Here is a 15,894-nt window from a genome sequence, read left to right on the forward strand (position 1 = left end):
ACATTGTAAAAAATAATAAAAACTATTTACAAAAGCATTCAGACTCTTTGCTATGAGACTTGAAATTGAGCTCAGGTGCATCCTGTTTCCATTGATCATCCTTGAGATGTTTCTAAAACTTAATTGGAGTCCACCTGTGGTAAATTCAATTGATTGTACATGATTTGTAAAGACACACACCTGTCTATATAAGGTCCCACAGTTGACAGTGCATGTCAGAGAACAAAATCAAGCCATGGGGCCGAAGGAATTTAATCAAATGTATTTTTTTTTTATATACATCAGCCGATGTCACAAAGTGCTGTACAGAAACCCAGCCTAAAACCCCAAACAATGCAGATGTGGAAGCACAGTGGCTAGGAAAAAACTCAGTAGAAAGGCCAGAACCTAGGAATAAATCTAAAGAGGAACCAAGCCAGTCCTCTTCTGGCTTTTCCGGGTGGAGATTATAACAGAACATGGCCAAGATGTTCAAACATTTATAGATGACCAGCAGGATCAGATAATAATAATCACAGTGGTTGTAGAGGGTGCAACAGGTCAGCACCTCAGGAGAAAATGTCAGGTGGCTTTTCATAGCCAATTATTCAGAGTTAGAGACAGCAGGTGCGGTAGAGAGAGAGTCCAAAACAGCAGGTCCGGGACAAGGTAGTACGTCCAGTAAACAGGTCAGGGTTCCATAGCCGCTATCAGAACATTTGAAACTGGAGCAGCAGCATGCCCAGGTGGACTGGGGACAGCAAGGAGTCATTGGTCCATTATCCGTAGAGCTCCAAGACAGGATTGTATCGAGGCACAGATCTGGGGAAGGGTACCAAAACATTTCTGCAGCATTGAAGTTCCCTAAGAACACAGTGGCCTCCATCATTCTTAAATGGAAGAAGTTTGTAACCACCAAGACTCTTCCGAGAGCTGCCCACCCGGCCAAACTGAGCAATCGGGGGAGAAGGGCCTTGGTCAGGAAGGTGACCTAGAACCCAATGGTCACTCTGACAGAGCTCAAGAGTTCCTCTGTGGAGATGGGAGAACCTTCCAGAAGGACAACCATCTCTGCACCACTCCACCAATCAGAGTAGCTAGACGGAAGCCACTCCTCAGTAAAAGTCACATAACACTTAGAGTTTGCCAAAAGGCACCTAAAGAACTCTCAGACGCTTCACGTCTGGAGGAAACCTGGCACCATCCTTACGGTGAAGCATGGTGGTGGCAGCATCATGCTGTGGGGATATTTTTCAGCGGCAGGGACTGGGAGACTAGTCAGTATCAAGGGAAAGATGAACGGAGCAAAGTACAGAAAGATCCTTGATGAAAACCTGCTGCCGAGCGCTCAGGACCTCAAACTGGGGCAAAGGTTCACCTTCAAACAGGACAACGACCTTAAGCCCACAGCCAAGACTAGTGGCTAGTAAATATATCACTAGCCACTTTAAACAATGCTACCTTATATAATGTTACTTACCCTACATTATTAATCTCATATGCATACGTATATACTGTACTCTATATCATCGACTGTATCCTTATGTAATACATGTATCACTAGCCACTTTAACTATGCCACTTTGTTTACATACTCATCTCATATGTATATACTGTACTCGATACCATCTACTGTATCTTGCCTATGCTGCTCTGTACCATCACTCATTCATATATCCTTATGTACATATTCTTTATCCCCTTACACTGTGTACAAGAGAGTAGTTTTGGAATTGTTAGTTAGATTACTTGTTATTACTGCATTGTCGGAACTAGAAGCACAAGCATTTCGCTACACTCGCATTAACATCTGCTAACCATGTGTATGTGACAAATAAAATTTGATTTGATTTGATTTGAAGACAATGCAGGAGAGACCTCGAAATAGCTGTGCAGTGACACTCCCCATACAATCTGTCAGAGCTTGAGAGGATCTGCAGAGAAGAATGGGAGAAACTCCACAAAAACTGGTGTGCCAAGGTTGTAGTGTCATACCCAAGAATACTTAAGGCTGTAATCACTGCAAAAGGTGCTTCAACAAAGTACTGAGTAAAGAGTCTGAATACTGTGATATTTCTGTTTTTTATATTTTTTTATAAATTAGCTAAAAAATGTAAAACCTGTTTTGGATTCGTCATTATGGGGTATTGTGTGTAGATTGATGAGGGGGACAAAACTATTTAATCCATTTTAGAATAAGGCTGCAACGTGACAAAATGTGGAAAAAGTCAAGGGGTCTTGAATGCACTTACATTTTAATTCGGTTTTAGAGTCATAAAGCAACAAATGCTATTTTTTGTCAACTCTGTAAAACATCAACTCTGTCAGATTTTTGTCTAACATCAGCTCCGTCAGAGTGTTCTATCTGATACCATGGTTATGGTTTTATTGGGGATTATCAAATTAATAATTTTCTGTATTTTACAAATGTTTGTATTGAACTTTTATTTTTAGAAGCAAAAATATGTCTGTTTTGAGTATTTGTTGTCAACTGATTGCTAACTCCCTTTTTTTTAAATAATAATGGTGGTTGTAGAGGGTGCAACAGGTCAGCACCTCAGGAGTAAATGTCAGTTGGCTTTTCATAACTGAGGATTCTGAGGTCGAGATAGCAGGTGCGGTAGAGAGAGAGACAGAGAGAGTCGAAAAAGCAGCACATATTCTTCCCATCACTCTCTTGATCTCTGCCTACTCACAGGAATCCTCTCAGGATCCCTCACCCCGTACCCATCTTCCTCTACCACTCTCTTCACTGCTTCGGCATACAACACTTTCTGTACTACTGTACTCTAACCCTGGCAACCTCAACCTGCCTTTCTTTCACCGGACACCTCCGATCTCCAGCCCAATGATCACCCCCACAACTAACACACACAACTTTCTCCACCGATACCACACTCTTGTAATCTGGAGCGCCCGCACCCTCTGGGTGGAGGAAACGCAACAAATAATCACGAGTCCAATTTACCTTCACCAACTCAACAGTCCCCAACCTTTCCTTTACCCAAACTGACACCACATATGGATCAACCAAAAAGCAAGGATCCATTCTCTCTGCAAATCTCACTCCCACTGTGGTAAAATCATCATTATCATTCTTGGGAAAAGTCCCGAATTTGGTGGTCCTCGCCGCAGGTGCTTCACCCTCACTCTCAACAAGTTCCATCTCCGAACTACTGGAGCAGGTATTGCTGTTTTTACACTTGACACCCACCTTCCTCACATGACTACTTCACTCTACACTCAACTTCTTCTCAGCAGTCACCACTGCACCTGCCACCACATTTAATTCATCTTCACTCTCATCAGGTTCCATTTCCTCCTCAAGCTCTTCCAAAAGTTCTGAGCGATCCAGCGTTCCATATTCACTCAAAGCATAATCCATGTCTCTCCTTTTTTCTTGTCCATCATATTCTTCACCAGATCTTTCAGAAGGCCTCTGTAATCCCCCACTCCGTGTTTATTCAGAATATCCTCCTCTTTCTTCCTTATTTCCTTTTCCGCCATCTCCCCACCCTTGACAGCAGTGTCACGACCGGTAATAAATATTACCATCATGAGATTTTTAAACCCAGCCCTTTGCCACTCTCAGCCCATCTCACCTACCTCCATAGATCACCCCCTTTTGATTTCCAAACGCCATATATTTCTTTACTGTGCTGTGATGTCTCACATGAATCATGAACTTCTCTAATCGCATAGTACCACAGATTGTACGTTAAAGATTAACATTTTTCCTAAGAGCATTATTATATTGTTGATTGATTGACTATGGCTTTCCAAATCACCCAACACTGCTATTTGTAGGGTTCATTTAAATTAATGTTTTGATTTTTTTGCCATTCCTGAACCTGTGACCAGAAACAAGCTACATGCGGACAATACCTGAATAAATTATCTAATGATTCTGTTTCTTCACAGCAAAATCTGCAGAGCTGAGATCTTTGCCAGGGGTCCAACACCTTTTTGGTTATGTTGGAACATGTCAAAAGCCTTCTCCCCTTTACTATTCACAGGGGAAAACATTTTGAAATGAGGAATTGTCTACTGTAAATTATGGTTTATGTTCTCGTGGTTTAACCCTCATATTCAATGTGGTCTCAGAGCATGTCGTATTATTCTGTACGTAAATCCAAGACACTCCATTTAGTATAATATTGTAGCGACCTTAACACGACACCTAGTGACTGCGTCAAGCAGTTCATACCTCTTGGCGTAACAGTTACGGTGTTGTCTTGACAGTCGCTGGACCGGGTTCGAATCCCGGTTGGAGCTACCCCAAACATTTGCTACAGTGGCGTCAAAAGTGGGATGGCGGCCGTGGGGCCATTGGAAAGGCGTGTCCATGTGAGGGACTTAGTATATAGAAGCATGGGGACACACTCTCCCAGAGGAAGGGGATTATGTAGTGACCTTACACAACACCTAGCGACTTCATCAAGAGGTTTGGGACTCTTGGCATAACGGATAAGGCGTTGGTTTGACAATCACTGGACCCGGGTTCGAGTTCCGGTTGGAGCTACCCACCCAAATTTGCTACAATATATGTTACATTTCGTATGGTATGTATTAATTTGTGGATGCCCATCATCCATTTCACATGATATGTTACGAATGTAAGTCGAACAATATTGTAACGACCCTGGGTTTCATTATAGTGGTGTCAGAAGTGACCTTGCATCCACGAACGTGCTTGTGCTTGGCCATTGAGCATGTTCCTATGAGACGTTGAGTTGTAAGTGTGGGAGCAAGATGTACATATAGGGAGAAACATAATACTGTACCACAAGAGAAGGATACACTTAGAGTGCATTTGCCATTCTGGTAAAATGCATTGTCTATTGTATAGGACAGGAAACCAAAGTAAGGCCATGAGAGCATAGGACAGCTGGACATACCAAGGTCAGAGGGATACACAAAGGAGAGGGTCAGCCAAATGACCAACGGATGGACTATAGAAATAGGGCATATATTTTTAGGACATGAAGAGAAGAGAAACATAGTCTACTAGTCCTAATAAGGACAGACAAACCAAAGAAAGAACCAAGCTAAACTAAAGGGGCCCATAGGATAAGATGGGCATGTATTATTTTTGGGACATGAAGAGGTCCTGTCACCATTATAACTTGACTGAAAGCAGATGTGGGCGCTATTGGGCGTGAACAAGCAGGATGCACAGATTGGGATATAATGGTGGCAGATGGACTGAGGGAAGTAACTTCATTTGCATGTGGGGTGGACTCATATGTTGTATGTGTATAAAAACAGAGCCAGTACTCTGGAAAAGTGTGTGTTCCGCGGACCATCTAGGCTTCTGATATGTTTGTATTAAAAGCCTATATTGAATTCACAAGTTCTTGTAAGTGTTATATTTTGTAATGATCCTCCACGACATAAGCTAGCACGAAGACGCGCACTTTGAAAGGAGGGAGTTGTGTAACGACCCTGGGTTTATAAGCGCGGATATCGACTCTGCCACTCGAGCATGCTTTTGGGGCACAGACGATGGCGCACTGGATTTTCTGCCAGAAGGTTGAGGGTTCGAGACCTGCTCCCTGCCTGTTTCATTACAAAATGTTATGAATTACATTTGTACGATATGTAACAAATTTGCAATTCGAACGACATGTTACGAATTTGCAAATGTAGGAAGTTACAAATTTGCTAAACGTACAATATGTTACGAATTCCAATTTGTTATGGCTAACGTTAGCTAGAGGTGGCTAACACTAAAGTTAGCTAGCTGGCTAATGTTAGCTAGGCTTAGGAGTTCAGTTAAAGGGTTAGGGTTAGCTAACATGGTAAGTAGTTGCAAAGTTGCTAATTAGCTCAAATACTAAAGTTTTCTGTGATGAGATTCGAACACAACCTTTGGGTTGGCTAGACGTTCACATTATATGCCTACCCATCCAACCCTGCCAACCACTGTCCTTTTGTTTGTACCTCATTAAGTAACATGCTTCCTTATGTAACCACACCAAACGTAACATATACCAATTTGAACGTCCCAGATTTACGTTTACTATGTTACGTCTAGTCTATGAGACCAGTCTGTCATATCAGGTCTATCCAGTTATTATCAGATGCATCAATGCTATGGTACCCCCTCATTTTATCAGTGTCTTAGTCCTGACATATAAGGTGTATAATTGTATGAGCTGATTAGAATTACATTTAGCAAGTCGGCTAATGCAAACCTTTAATTCAGGCATTCATTTAAAAGGAAAATGATCAGTCTCTTTCCACATGGTTAAAACCACACATTTTATAAAAACAGATACTGTACATATAACCTGGAATTCAGAGTTAATTTCACAATGAATGTACAATCATATAATATTATGCATGCACTGTTTCTATTGTAAACGCTATAAACTTGATTAGAACATTTGTGATTGCATACTGATCTCTATCATATTGGAGGGAAGACTAAATTAAAGGTACAATCCATTGTTGACTTTTTATTGCCAGACTCTGCGGTTCTTTAAAGGGGAGTTAAAGGCGCCAGTCTCCATGCGAAGGACCCTTTGTGATCTCGTGCTTTTACCTCAAGATTTCCCCCGTTGTGATGACGGTCCTCGCCTTGTGATATTATCTGATGCATGTACATCTATTTATTTTATGCATTTCCCAACGCGATAAAATGAAATACATTCTGTTGTAAAACAAAAAATAAAAGTTAATAGATTTTTCGTCAGGCTATCTTCAAGGACACCCGATTTACTCCAAATGCATTCTGGTACTGTCCCTTCCCTTGTTTCTGGAGACCCGCCGCTAAAGCAAAACCGGTAAGGATAAACTGGTGAGAGCAATTAAAGGGGAAATGTTATACGAATATAACTCTGGTTCAGCCCAATAAATGCAAAGGGGGGGTATTTTACATATATGTAATGCAGCATATGATTACAAACTGTGTGCAAATTGCATGTATGGCGTTATTTTATTGTTACAAAGTCTGTTGTAGCACGTCTCGCATGGCGCTGTACAGGAAGGGGTTAATTTTTTCCACCGCCGACATTTTTATGCACTGCTTTCCCGGTTACTTCGAAACATAAACTGCTATTTTTCGTTCTGTTTTCGCTAATTTAAATGATTAATAATAGAGTTTTTTGTTTTATCCGCATTTTAACTATTGTATAAAGCTCGATTAGTCACACAAACGATGTCCCACTTGATTAATAGTTAGCACATCAGCTAGCTAAACTCATTGATTAGCAAACAGGCTATTACTTAGCCAATGTTAGCTCCCTGGCTGGCTACAAGCATGCAGCTGCAAGACAGTAAAAACTCTCACAATTATTGATAACAGATTATTTTAATGTCTGTAGTTAGCTAATTGATTAATATTGGTAACTTTTGACTGCCGAAATTGATTTGGCTGAAAATGTCTGGTGCATGATTTAATTTGAGCCGGCGCACACCAGCCCAACTTCATATCCTCCTCGCACTGTTTCAGAAGCCAAACTGACTAGGACCCCAAGCGCAACAATTGATCCGGAGCCATGATAAAATACAGGATCACACAGTGAAGCCTGGGATTGTGTTTAATATTTAATGTATTCTATTTTTGTTTTATTTAGCCATCAAATTGCCCGAGACCAGATCGACTAGTTAGGTCTGATTCTATGTCCAACGTCCACGCTTCTCATCAATGGTATATTCTAGATGACTGACAGGAGGCGTTGTTTTGAATCCACCATCTTGGCACTCCCCCAAAGTTAAAAAATAAATATATATTTTGGAAGCTATAGAAATGCATTTATGAATGTCTAGATTAGTTTATTCTATTTAGACACCTTCATGCATAGTTTAATGTGTGCTAAACATAAAATAAACAAATATATACAAAAACATTTGTCATTTACAGCTACCTTTTTTGAAAGTTTCAATGTTACTGTCTGCACTACAACAACAAAATACTTAAATACATGTAATTTTGTCCCTGAAACATTTAATTGAAATACTGTAGAATTCCATTCATTCCTATGGAGGGACTGCTTATTCTGGTGAGTGCCATTATGGCTAACTTGTGGCTTCAAAGCCTCTTATTGGCTAATACATAGAATCAGCAAATCAAGGTTTATATATAAATCATTGCTTTTAATATGTCACAGCAAAGTGAAACAGATATGTGAATAAATAAATGGAAACTGGTCTCTGGTTGTTATGTCAGTGAGTGGTCAACAAAAGCAGTTTTTATACTCTGCAGAACTAGAGGAAAACATAACTCAATGTGAAACCATGTTTAGTCTAGGTTTTTTCTCGGCTGTACTTGTCACTGTAAACAGGTGTTTATGTTAAAGGGTATAAATGGAAGACTTGTGAATTTGACCAAAACTACAGGTAACTGCCAAAATAAAGAAAACACCAACATAGTGTCTTAAAGGGTGTTGGGCCACCTCGAGCCACTAGAACGGCTTCAATGTGCCTTGGCATAGATTCTACAAGTGTCTGAAACTCTGTTGGGATGCGACATCTTTCTGTTTAGAAAAATTCCATAATTTTGTGTCTTGTTGATGGTGGCGTAAAACGCTGTCTCTGGTACCACTCTAGAATCTCCCATAAGTGTTCAATTGTGTTTAGATAGATCTGGTGACTGAGACACACAACCTTTAAACCCCCTATGCTACTTTGAGACCTCTCTTTCAAAGTGACTGAGACCTTTTCTTGCTGTGGTAGCCAAAATAATGGGCAACTGGGCATTTTTACACATGGCCCAAAGCATGATGGGATATTAATTGATTATCTCAGAAAACCACACCTGTGCTCACTAGAACAATCAAATACTAGCTCTCGTTTCTTAGATGATCTTTGGAACAATCTGTGTGGATGGATTTATCCCGCATATAAAAAAATCTAACGCACACATTATCACATATGTATACGCATACGCTGCTTCTAATTTCAATCTATCCGATGCCTATTCACTTTACCCCTGTCTACATGTACATATCTACCTTAATTGCCATGTATCCCTGCACATTGATATGGTATTGGTAATCCTTGTATATGACTTCATTCTTGTTTTATTTCTTGTTCTTTTTTCTTATTTAACTGCATCGTTGGTAAAGAGCTTGTAAGTAAGCATTTCACTGTAATGTCTACAACTTCTATTTGGCGCATTTGACAAATACAATTTAATTTGATCTAAGAAATGAACTTTTCCCTTTTTTTGAGTGATTCATTTATGATTTATTGGATTTTGCAACAAGTTCAAGCCATTGATCAACTGATTCAGCTTTAAAGATAGTGGCTTGCGAAAGTATTCATCCCCCATGGCATTTTTCCTATTTTGTTGCCATACAACCTGGAATTAAAATTGATTTTTGGGGGGGTTGTATCATTTGATTTACACAACATGTCTAACACTTTGAAGATGCAAAATATTTTTTTGTTAAACAAACAAGGAATAAGACAAAAAAAAATGGAAAACTTGAGCATGCATAACTATTCACACCTCCAAAGTCAATACTTTGTAGAGCCACCTTTAGCAGCAAACTACATCTGCAAGTATCTTGGGGTATGTCTCTATAAGCTTGGCACATCTAGCAACTGGGATTTTTGCCCATTCTTCAAGTTGGATGGGTTCTGCTGGTGTACAGCAATCTTTAAGTCACACCACAGATTCTCAATTGGATTGAAGTCTGGGCTTTGACTAGGCCATTCCAAGACATTTAAATGTTTCCCTTTAAACCACTTGAGTGTTGCTTTAGCAGTATGCTTAGGGTCATTGTCCTTCTGGAAGGTGAACCTCCGTCCCAGTCTAAAATCTCTGGAAGACAAACAGGTTTCCTTCAAGAATTTTCTTGTATTTAGTGCCATCCATCATTCTGGCCAGATTCCCAGTCCCTGCAGACGAAAAAAATGATGCTGCCACCACCATGCTTCACTGTGGGGATGATTTTCTCGGGGTGATGAGAGGTGTTGGGTTTGCGCCAGACATAGTGTTTTCCTTGATGGCCAAAAAGCTACATTTTAGTCTCATCTGACCAGAGGACCTTCTTCCATATGTTTGGGGAGTCTCCGCTGTGGAGCTTTGCAGCTCCGTCAGGGTTATCTTTGGTCTCTTTGTTGCCTCTCTGATTAATGCCCTCCTTGCCTGGTCTGTGAGTTTTGGTGGGTGGCCCTCTCTTGGCAGGTTTGTTGTGGTGCCATTTTCCTTCCATTTTTGAACAATGGATTTAATGCTGCTTATATATTTTTTAGAACTCAACCCTGATCTGTACTTCTCCACAACTTTGTCCCTGACCTGTTTGGAGAGCTCCTTGGTCTTCATAGTGGTGCTTGCTTGGTGTTGCAGACTCTGGGGCCTTTCAGAACAGGTGTATATATACTGAGATCATGTGAGACTTAGATTGCACACAGGTGGACTTTGTTTAACTAACGATGTGACTTCTGAAGGTAATTGGTTGCACCAGGTCTTATTTAGGGGCTTCATAACAAAGGGGGTGAATAAATATACACGTACGACTTTTCTTTTTTATTTTTTAAATGTTTTTTGAAACAAGTTATTTGTTTCATTTCACTTCACCAATTTGGACTATTTTGTGTATGTCCATTACATGAAATCCAAATAAAAATCCATTAAAATGACAGGTTGTAATGCAACAAAATAGGAAAAAATGCCAAGGGGGGTGAATATTTTTGCAAGGCACTGTACATACATGCACAGGTATTTTTAGTTAGATTCGTTTTTTGTAAGTTTACTTACTTTGGACATTTTTGAGATATAACCTAATCTTCATTAATAGCACTTTGAGGTACAAAATTATTCTTCAACACTATTGATACCCGAGGGTAAATTGTTCTCATCAAATGTCTGCATAAGCATCCACTATGCCTTTACCTTTTCAGTTTACTAGTAGTTACACCAAAACAGAATATTTCAAGTTTCACAACCTCTTTCCTTTACTCATCCCTCGGTCCTTCTCTCCTTATTTGCTGTATCCTGATCCTGGATGCTAATTGGTTGAACAGAGAAGAGATGTAGTCAGGGGTGACTGTCCAGTGTTACTCCAGCCATGTTTCTCATCCCTGTCTCCCCTTCTCCCTATCTTCTGTCCTCAGGATATTGACTGAGGTCCCAAAGTGTCTCCAGCCATGTCTGTCAGAGAGTCGTTTAACCCAGAGAGCTATGAGCTAGACAAGAGCTTCAGACTCACACGCTTCACTGAGCTCAAAGGAACGGGCTGCAAGGTGGGTTTTTCTACACCCCTGGCACTGTGAACAGAGTTATTAGGGTACATCGAAGACCGGCTACTGGTATAATGGCAGTGAATAGAATGTTATTGGCCACTTAGTCTTTGCTGCTTTCAAAAGTTTCCTTGCTGTGTCTCTAGCGTTAACAGTAAGTCATGTTTGGGAGCAATGAGCAGACATGTACTTTATTTTCATAACTATACAATGTAAAGTTTGGTGAGTTTGAGAAAAGCACTACAAATGCAACACATTAGGATGATGATTAAGCTTGACTTGTAGTTCTGAGGTAATCTGCTTGTTATTCCTTAGGTACCCCAGGATGTGCTACAGAAGCTTCTAGAAGCCCTGCAGGAGAACCACTATCAGGAGGATGAACAATTCCTTGGAGCTGTCATGCCCAGACTTGGTATGAACACACACACACTTTATTCACATCCATTCTTCAGATAACTTTTACAGTTTTAATAATAACTGTTCTTTGCAGGCATTGGTATGGACACCTGTGTAATCCCCCTCAGGCACGGGGGCCTTTCTCTAGTCCAGACGACAGACTACATCTACCCCATAGTGGACGACCCCTATATGATGGTAGGTTCTCATTCTCTACCCCTCTTTGTGTTAATGTTTTCAGACATACCTTACATGCTTTAGGTCCTGTGAGTATCGTATAGATTGAGTAGTTACTGAGAGCTTTGGACTGGAGTCGTTTCTTTCACCTTGAGCAGAGTATGTGTTATCTTCATTCATATCTACAGTAAATCATGTCAATAATGCCTTCTTTATTCCTGTCTGTGTCTATAGGGGCGAATTGCGTGTGCCAATGTTCTAAGTGACCTGTACGCAATGGGAGTGACGGAATGTGACAACATGTTGATGCTGCTGGGGATCAGTAACAAACTGTCAGAAAAGGTGCATGGCCACACACACATACACACGTGTGTATATACAGTGCCTTGCGAAAGTATTCGGCCCCCTTGAACTTTGCGACCTTTTGCCACATTTCAGGCTTCAAACATAAAGATATAAAACTGTATTTTTTTGTGAAGAATCAACAACAAGTGGGACACAATCATGAAGTGGAATGACATTTATTGGATATTTCAAACTTTTTTAACAAATCAAAAACTGAAAAATTGGGCGTGCAAAATTATTCAGCCTCTTTACTTTCAAGGCACTGTATATATATATATATATATATATATATATATATATATATATATATATATATATATATATATATATACACACCAATGTGTAGCACCCAGCCACTAAATAGTCCCTCCCCTGTCTCTGAGTCCCTGTCAGGAGCGGGACAAGGTGATGCCTCTGATCATCCAGGGGTTCAAAGATGCGTCGGAGGAAGCAGGCACGTCTGTTACGGGGGGACAGACGGTTCTTAACCCCTGGGTGGTCCTGGGTGGGGTGGCCACCACGGTCTGTCAACCCAATGAGTTCATCATGTAAGAACCCTCTCCTCACAGACAGATGCCCTCCTGTCTTTCACTCTTTTGGGGATTTCACTATCATTCAGATCTCTCTCTGAGCCTCTAAACTCTAATTGCTTTGATCATTTGAGCTGTGTTCTGTGTTGTGATAGTAATGATAGCTATGGTGATGATGTGATGTCTTCTGTCTTCCAGGCCAGACAACGCAGTGCCAGGAGATGTGTTGATTCTCACCAAACCTCTTGGGACTCAGGTGGCTGTGGCGGTACACCAGTGGCTGGACATTGTAAGTCTCAACACACGAACCTCTCCTTTGATTTACTGTATTGTAACTTAAACACTAAAATGTCAATGTAATGAACGAGACGTCTGTATCCCTCAAAAAATATCAATGGGAGGGACAGCTGGACCCAATCAGCGATTTATCAGTCATTGCCGTGCCTCAAAAGTGGTCTAAAATCGTGTGTATATGTCTGTCCCTCAGCCTGACAAGTGGAATAAGATCAAGCTGGTGGTGACTCAGGAGGATGTAGAGCTGGCCTATCAGGAAGCTATGATGAACATGGCCCGGCTCAACAGGACAGGTACACACCGCCCGACTCAACAGAACAAGTTCCTGTCCTCAAGTTGTTCTCCCCCTTCTCTCCTGTCTAACTTCTACCATTGTTTGGATGAATGTAATGTGAATATTGATGTAGTTGTTGTTTTTATCTCTCCAGCTGCAGGTCTGATGCACACCTTCAACGCTCACGCCGCCACTGACATCACTGGCTTCGGGATTCTGGGCCACGCCCAGACATTGGCACGGCAACAGCGTAGCGAGGTCTCATTCGTCATTCACAACCTCCCTGTGCTCGCCAAGATGGCCGCTGTGTCCAAGGCCTGCGGGAACATGTTCGGACTCATGCACGGCACCTGCCCCGAGACATCAGGTATGTGTGAATGTTTGTGTCTCTGGCCGTGCATGTGTTTTTGTCGGCCTGTTGTCTGTCTAGGTTCTCTCACCTCTTTCACACACATACTCATCAGCCATCTCTGTCTCTATCTATAGGGGGTCTGTTGATCTGTCTTCCCAGGGAGCAGGCAGCTCGTTTCTGTGCTGAGATCAAATCTCCTAAATACGGCGAGGGCCACCAGGCCTGGATCATCGGCATTGTGGAGAAGGGCAACCGCACCGCCCGCATCATCGACAAACCACGAATCATCGAGGTCGCTCCTCAGCTCTCCACACAGAATGTCAACCCCACACCCGGCGCAACCTCATAATACCTTTCCTCTCCCCTGCAATGCAGACCGGAACCACAGAGCTTGGCCGAGTTTTTTTTAGACTCATAGAAAACCATCCTAGAGTGTGTCAAATGTATACACGTATATATATATATACAATTAACTGGGTTGAGGTGTATGTACACCTGCCTCAGACCGACAGAAGCCTTAGGGGCAGGTCATCACACAATGGACGCACTATCAACAAAAAACAAAAAAATCTCTAAAAAGAAAACAAGTAAAAATCCATTTGCCTTTTGTCTGTTGTAATCTGTTATGTTTGACTGAAGAGGCAGGCAGCTTCTGGGTTTAAGAATAGATTATGATTATCCGATTCTGTTGATTCATTTAGAATCTTTAGGAGACTCGGGTGTCCGTTGCCTCCAGGGCTCTTTTTAAAGGGTGCTTGTTCTCGACAAGTATGTGTAAGAGTTTTTTTTTTAAAGCGATGGGTAGTGATATAGCGTTTTTGTTTGTCCGTTCACTTTGTGTACAGTTGAAAAACTTAGTTGTAGTTTAAAGCTGTAACAGATGCCTGGAAAGATTGAAACATGACTTTCAAGAGAAAAGAGAAAAGAGTGAACATAAGGGTTGCTTTTTTACTTTCACTTTTTGTATCCCCCCCAAAAACAAATAAATCAAATAGATTTTTATTTTCTTGACAGTTTTACAAGAGCACTATCAAATTGATGGATCTAAAGGAATGCATTATCAAATAGGACTCCCTCTGTTCATATTGCTGTTTTGTACTTCTAATCAGTGATATAATCAGTTACAAGGACATTAAATCCATTCTGTCATCTTACAGGCAATAAACAGAACGTCCTGGTATAGTTTGGTATACTTGCCTATGGAGATGTGATCATACTGAGTAGGATTTGGGAAGAAGTCTGAGCATGGTGTCTCAACTCTGTTGCATTGCACACACCTACCTTTTTAAGGAAGCCGGTATCGTAAGAGGCAGATGAAATGGTGAGTGTTCAAGTCTTGGTTGACACTTTGCTCCATGAAAATAGTACCAGTGCATCCATCTGCAGCAGAGCTTACACTAGCTGGTTTTCTATAGAATCTTCCAGTACCTAGAGGTTCCATACAATTTGTATACTGGTAAAGTACTTTGCTCAGATTTGCCAACACTAGATTTGCCACACTATCCCAATAAATGTACAATCTGCGTCTAATCATCCTGGTTGGGATAAGTGTAGTCTTAGATTCAAATCAGATGGAGCATTAACCAGCATTGACCGACATCCGCACAGCAGATGTTTTAGAGTTGTAACTGCGGTATGAGATATTCTATCGGTGAGTGGCTGCTTCTGTATGCCACAAACCACTCCCTTAATCCTACCGGGTTAGAAGTTCAAAACGGCTCTAGAAAATGTAGGCTATCGGTGTTAAGAAATAATTAATCAAATGTCAAACCATTGATGTTAGGCTAAAGCATGTTTTCATGTTAATTTGAATGGGGAATTTATAGCGTATCAGTCTAATTCAAGTGTTTGAACTTCTAACGTGGCTGCATGGGATGTTGCATTATAGTCGGGTGTGGTTTCAGTGTATCCAACGGCAGTGTCCACAATAAGGTAACACAATGAGACGCTTGTGGATTTGACAGCTCTATGCAGTTCCAACATCTAGCCCTCAGTACTCTCCAGTTATCTGATGTAAGGCCTTTTCTCATGTCTGGTACCATAAAGGGTTGTCTGCTTACAAACTGAAATAACACTGGATCCTCTCTTACACTGAAGGACTGTGTTTGTTCTCTCCTATTGTTTCTTAAAGCAGGATGTTGTCATTATGCCATGTAGTAGCTAAGCACTTTGCACACCAGAATGTAATTCCTCTGCTATACATGGCAACTGGAAATGTATGTGGTGTAGTTGGCCAAACAGTTCAGGTTTGAGAGTATACATTTTTATGTGTCCAAGTCCAAAGAAGAGGTAAAACAAACAATCAACATATCCTTTATTATAATACTCTAAACACATACAGTTGAATTCTTAAG

General features: G+C 41.0%; 1 protein-coding gene across 3 annotated transcripts; it reads left to right on the plus strand.

Moving 5' to 3' along the window:
- Positions 1-6,448: 6,448 nt before the first annotated feature.
- On the plus strand, positions 6,449-14,720 carry LOC110496527 (selenide, water dikinase 1). Of its 3 annotated transcripts, none has more exons than XM_021572486.3 (10): positions 6,449-6,767; positions 11,047-11,175; positions 11,488-11,584; positions 11,663-11,766; positions 11,980-12,087; positions 12,484-12,638; positions 12,819-12,909; positions 13,108-13,207; positions 13,343-13,555; positions 13,675-14,720. In XM_021572486.3, the coding sequence occupies exons 2-10, from the start codon at positions 11,080-11,082 to the stop codon at positions 13,887-13,889; spliced, it is 1,179 nt and encodes a 392-aa protein (XP_021428161.1). In that variant the 5' UTR covers positions 6,449-6,767; positions 11,047-11,079; the 3' UTR covers positions 13,890-14,720. The 3 variants fall into 3 exon arrangements, with proteins under 3 accessions (XP_021428161.1, XP_021428167.1, XP_090064375.1); XM_021572492.3 differs by having other exon boundaries at positions 6,718-6,781; XM_090208249.1 differs by lacking the exon at positions 6,449-6,767 and adding an exon at positions 10,185-10,301.
- Positions 14,721-15,894: the final 1,174 nt, after the last annotated feature.

This window comes from Oncorhynchus mykiss, chromosome 2, assembly GCF_057628025.1.
Source record: "Oncorhynchus mykiss isolate SJ-2025 chromosome 2, ASM5762802v1, whole genome shotgun sequence".
Taxonomy (NCBI): Eukaryota; Metazoa; Chordata; class Actinopteri; order Salmoniformes; family Salmonidae; genus Oncorhynchus; species Oncorhynchus mykiss.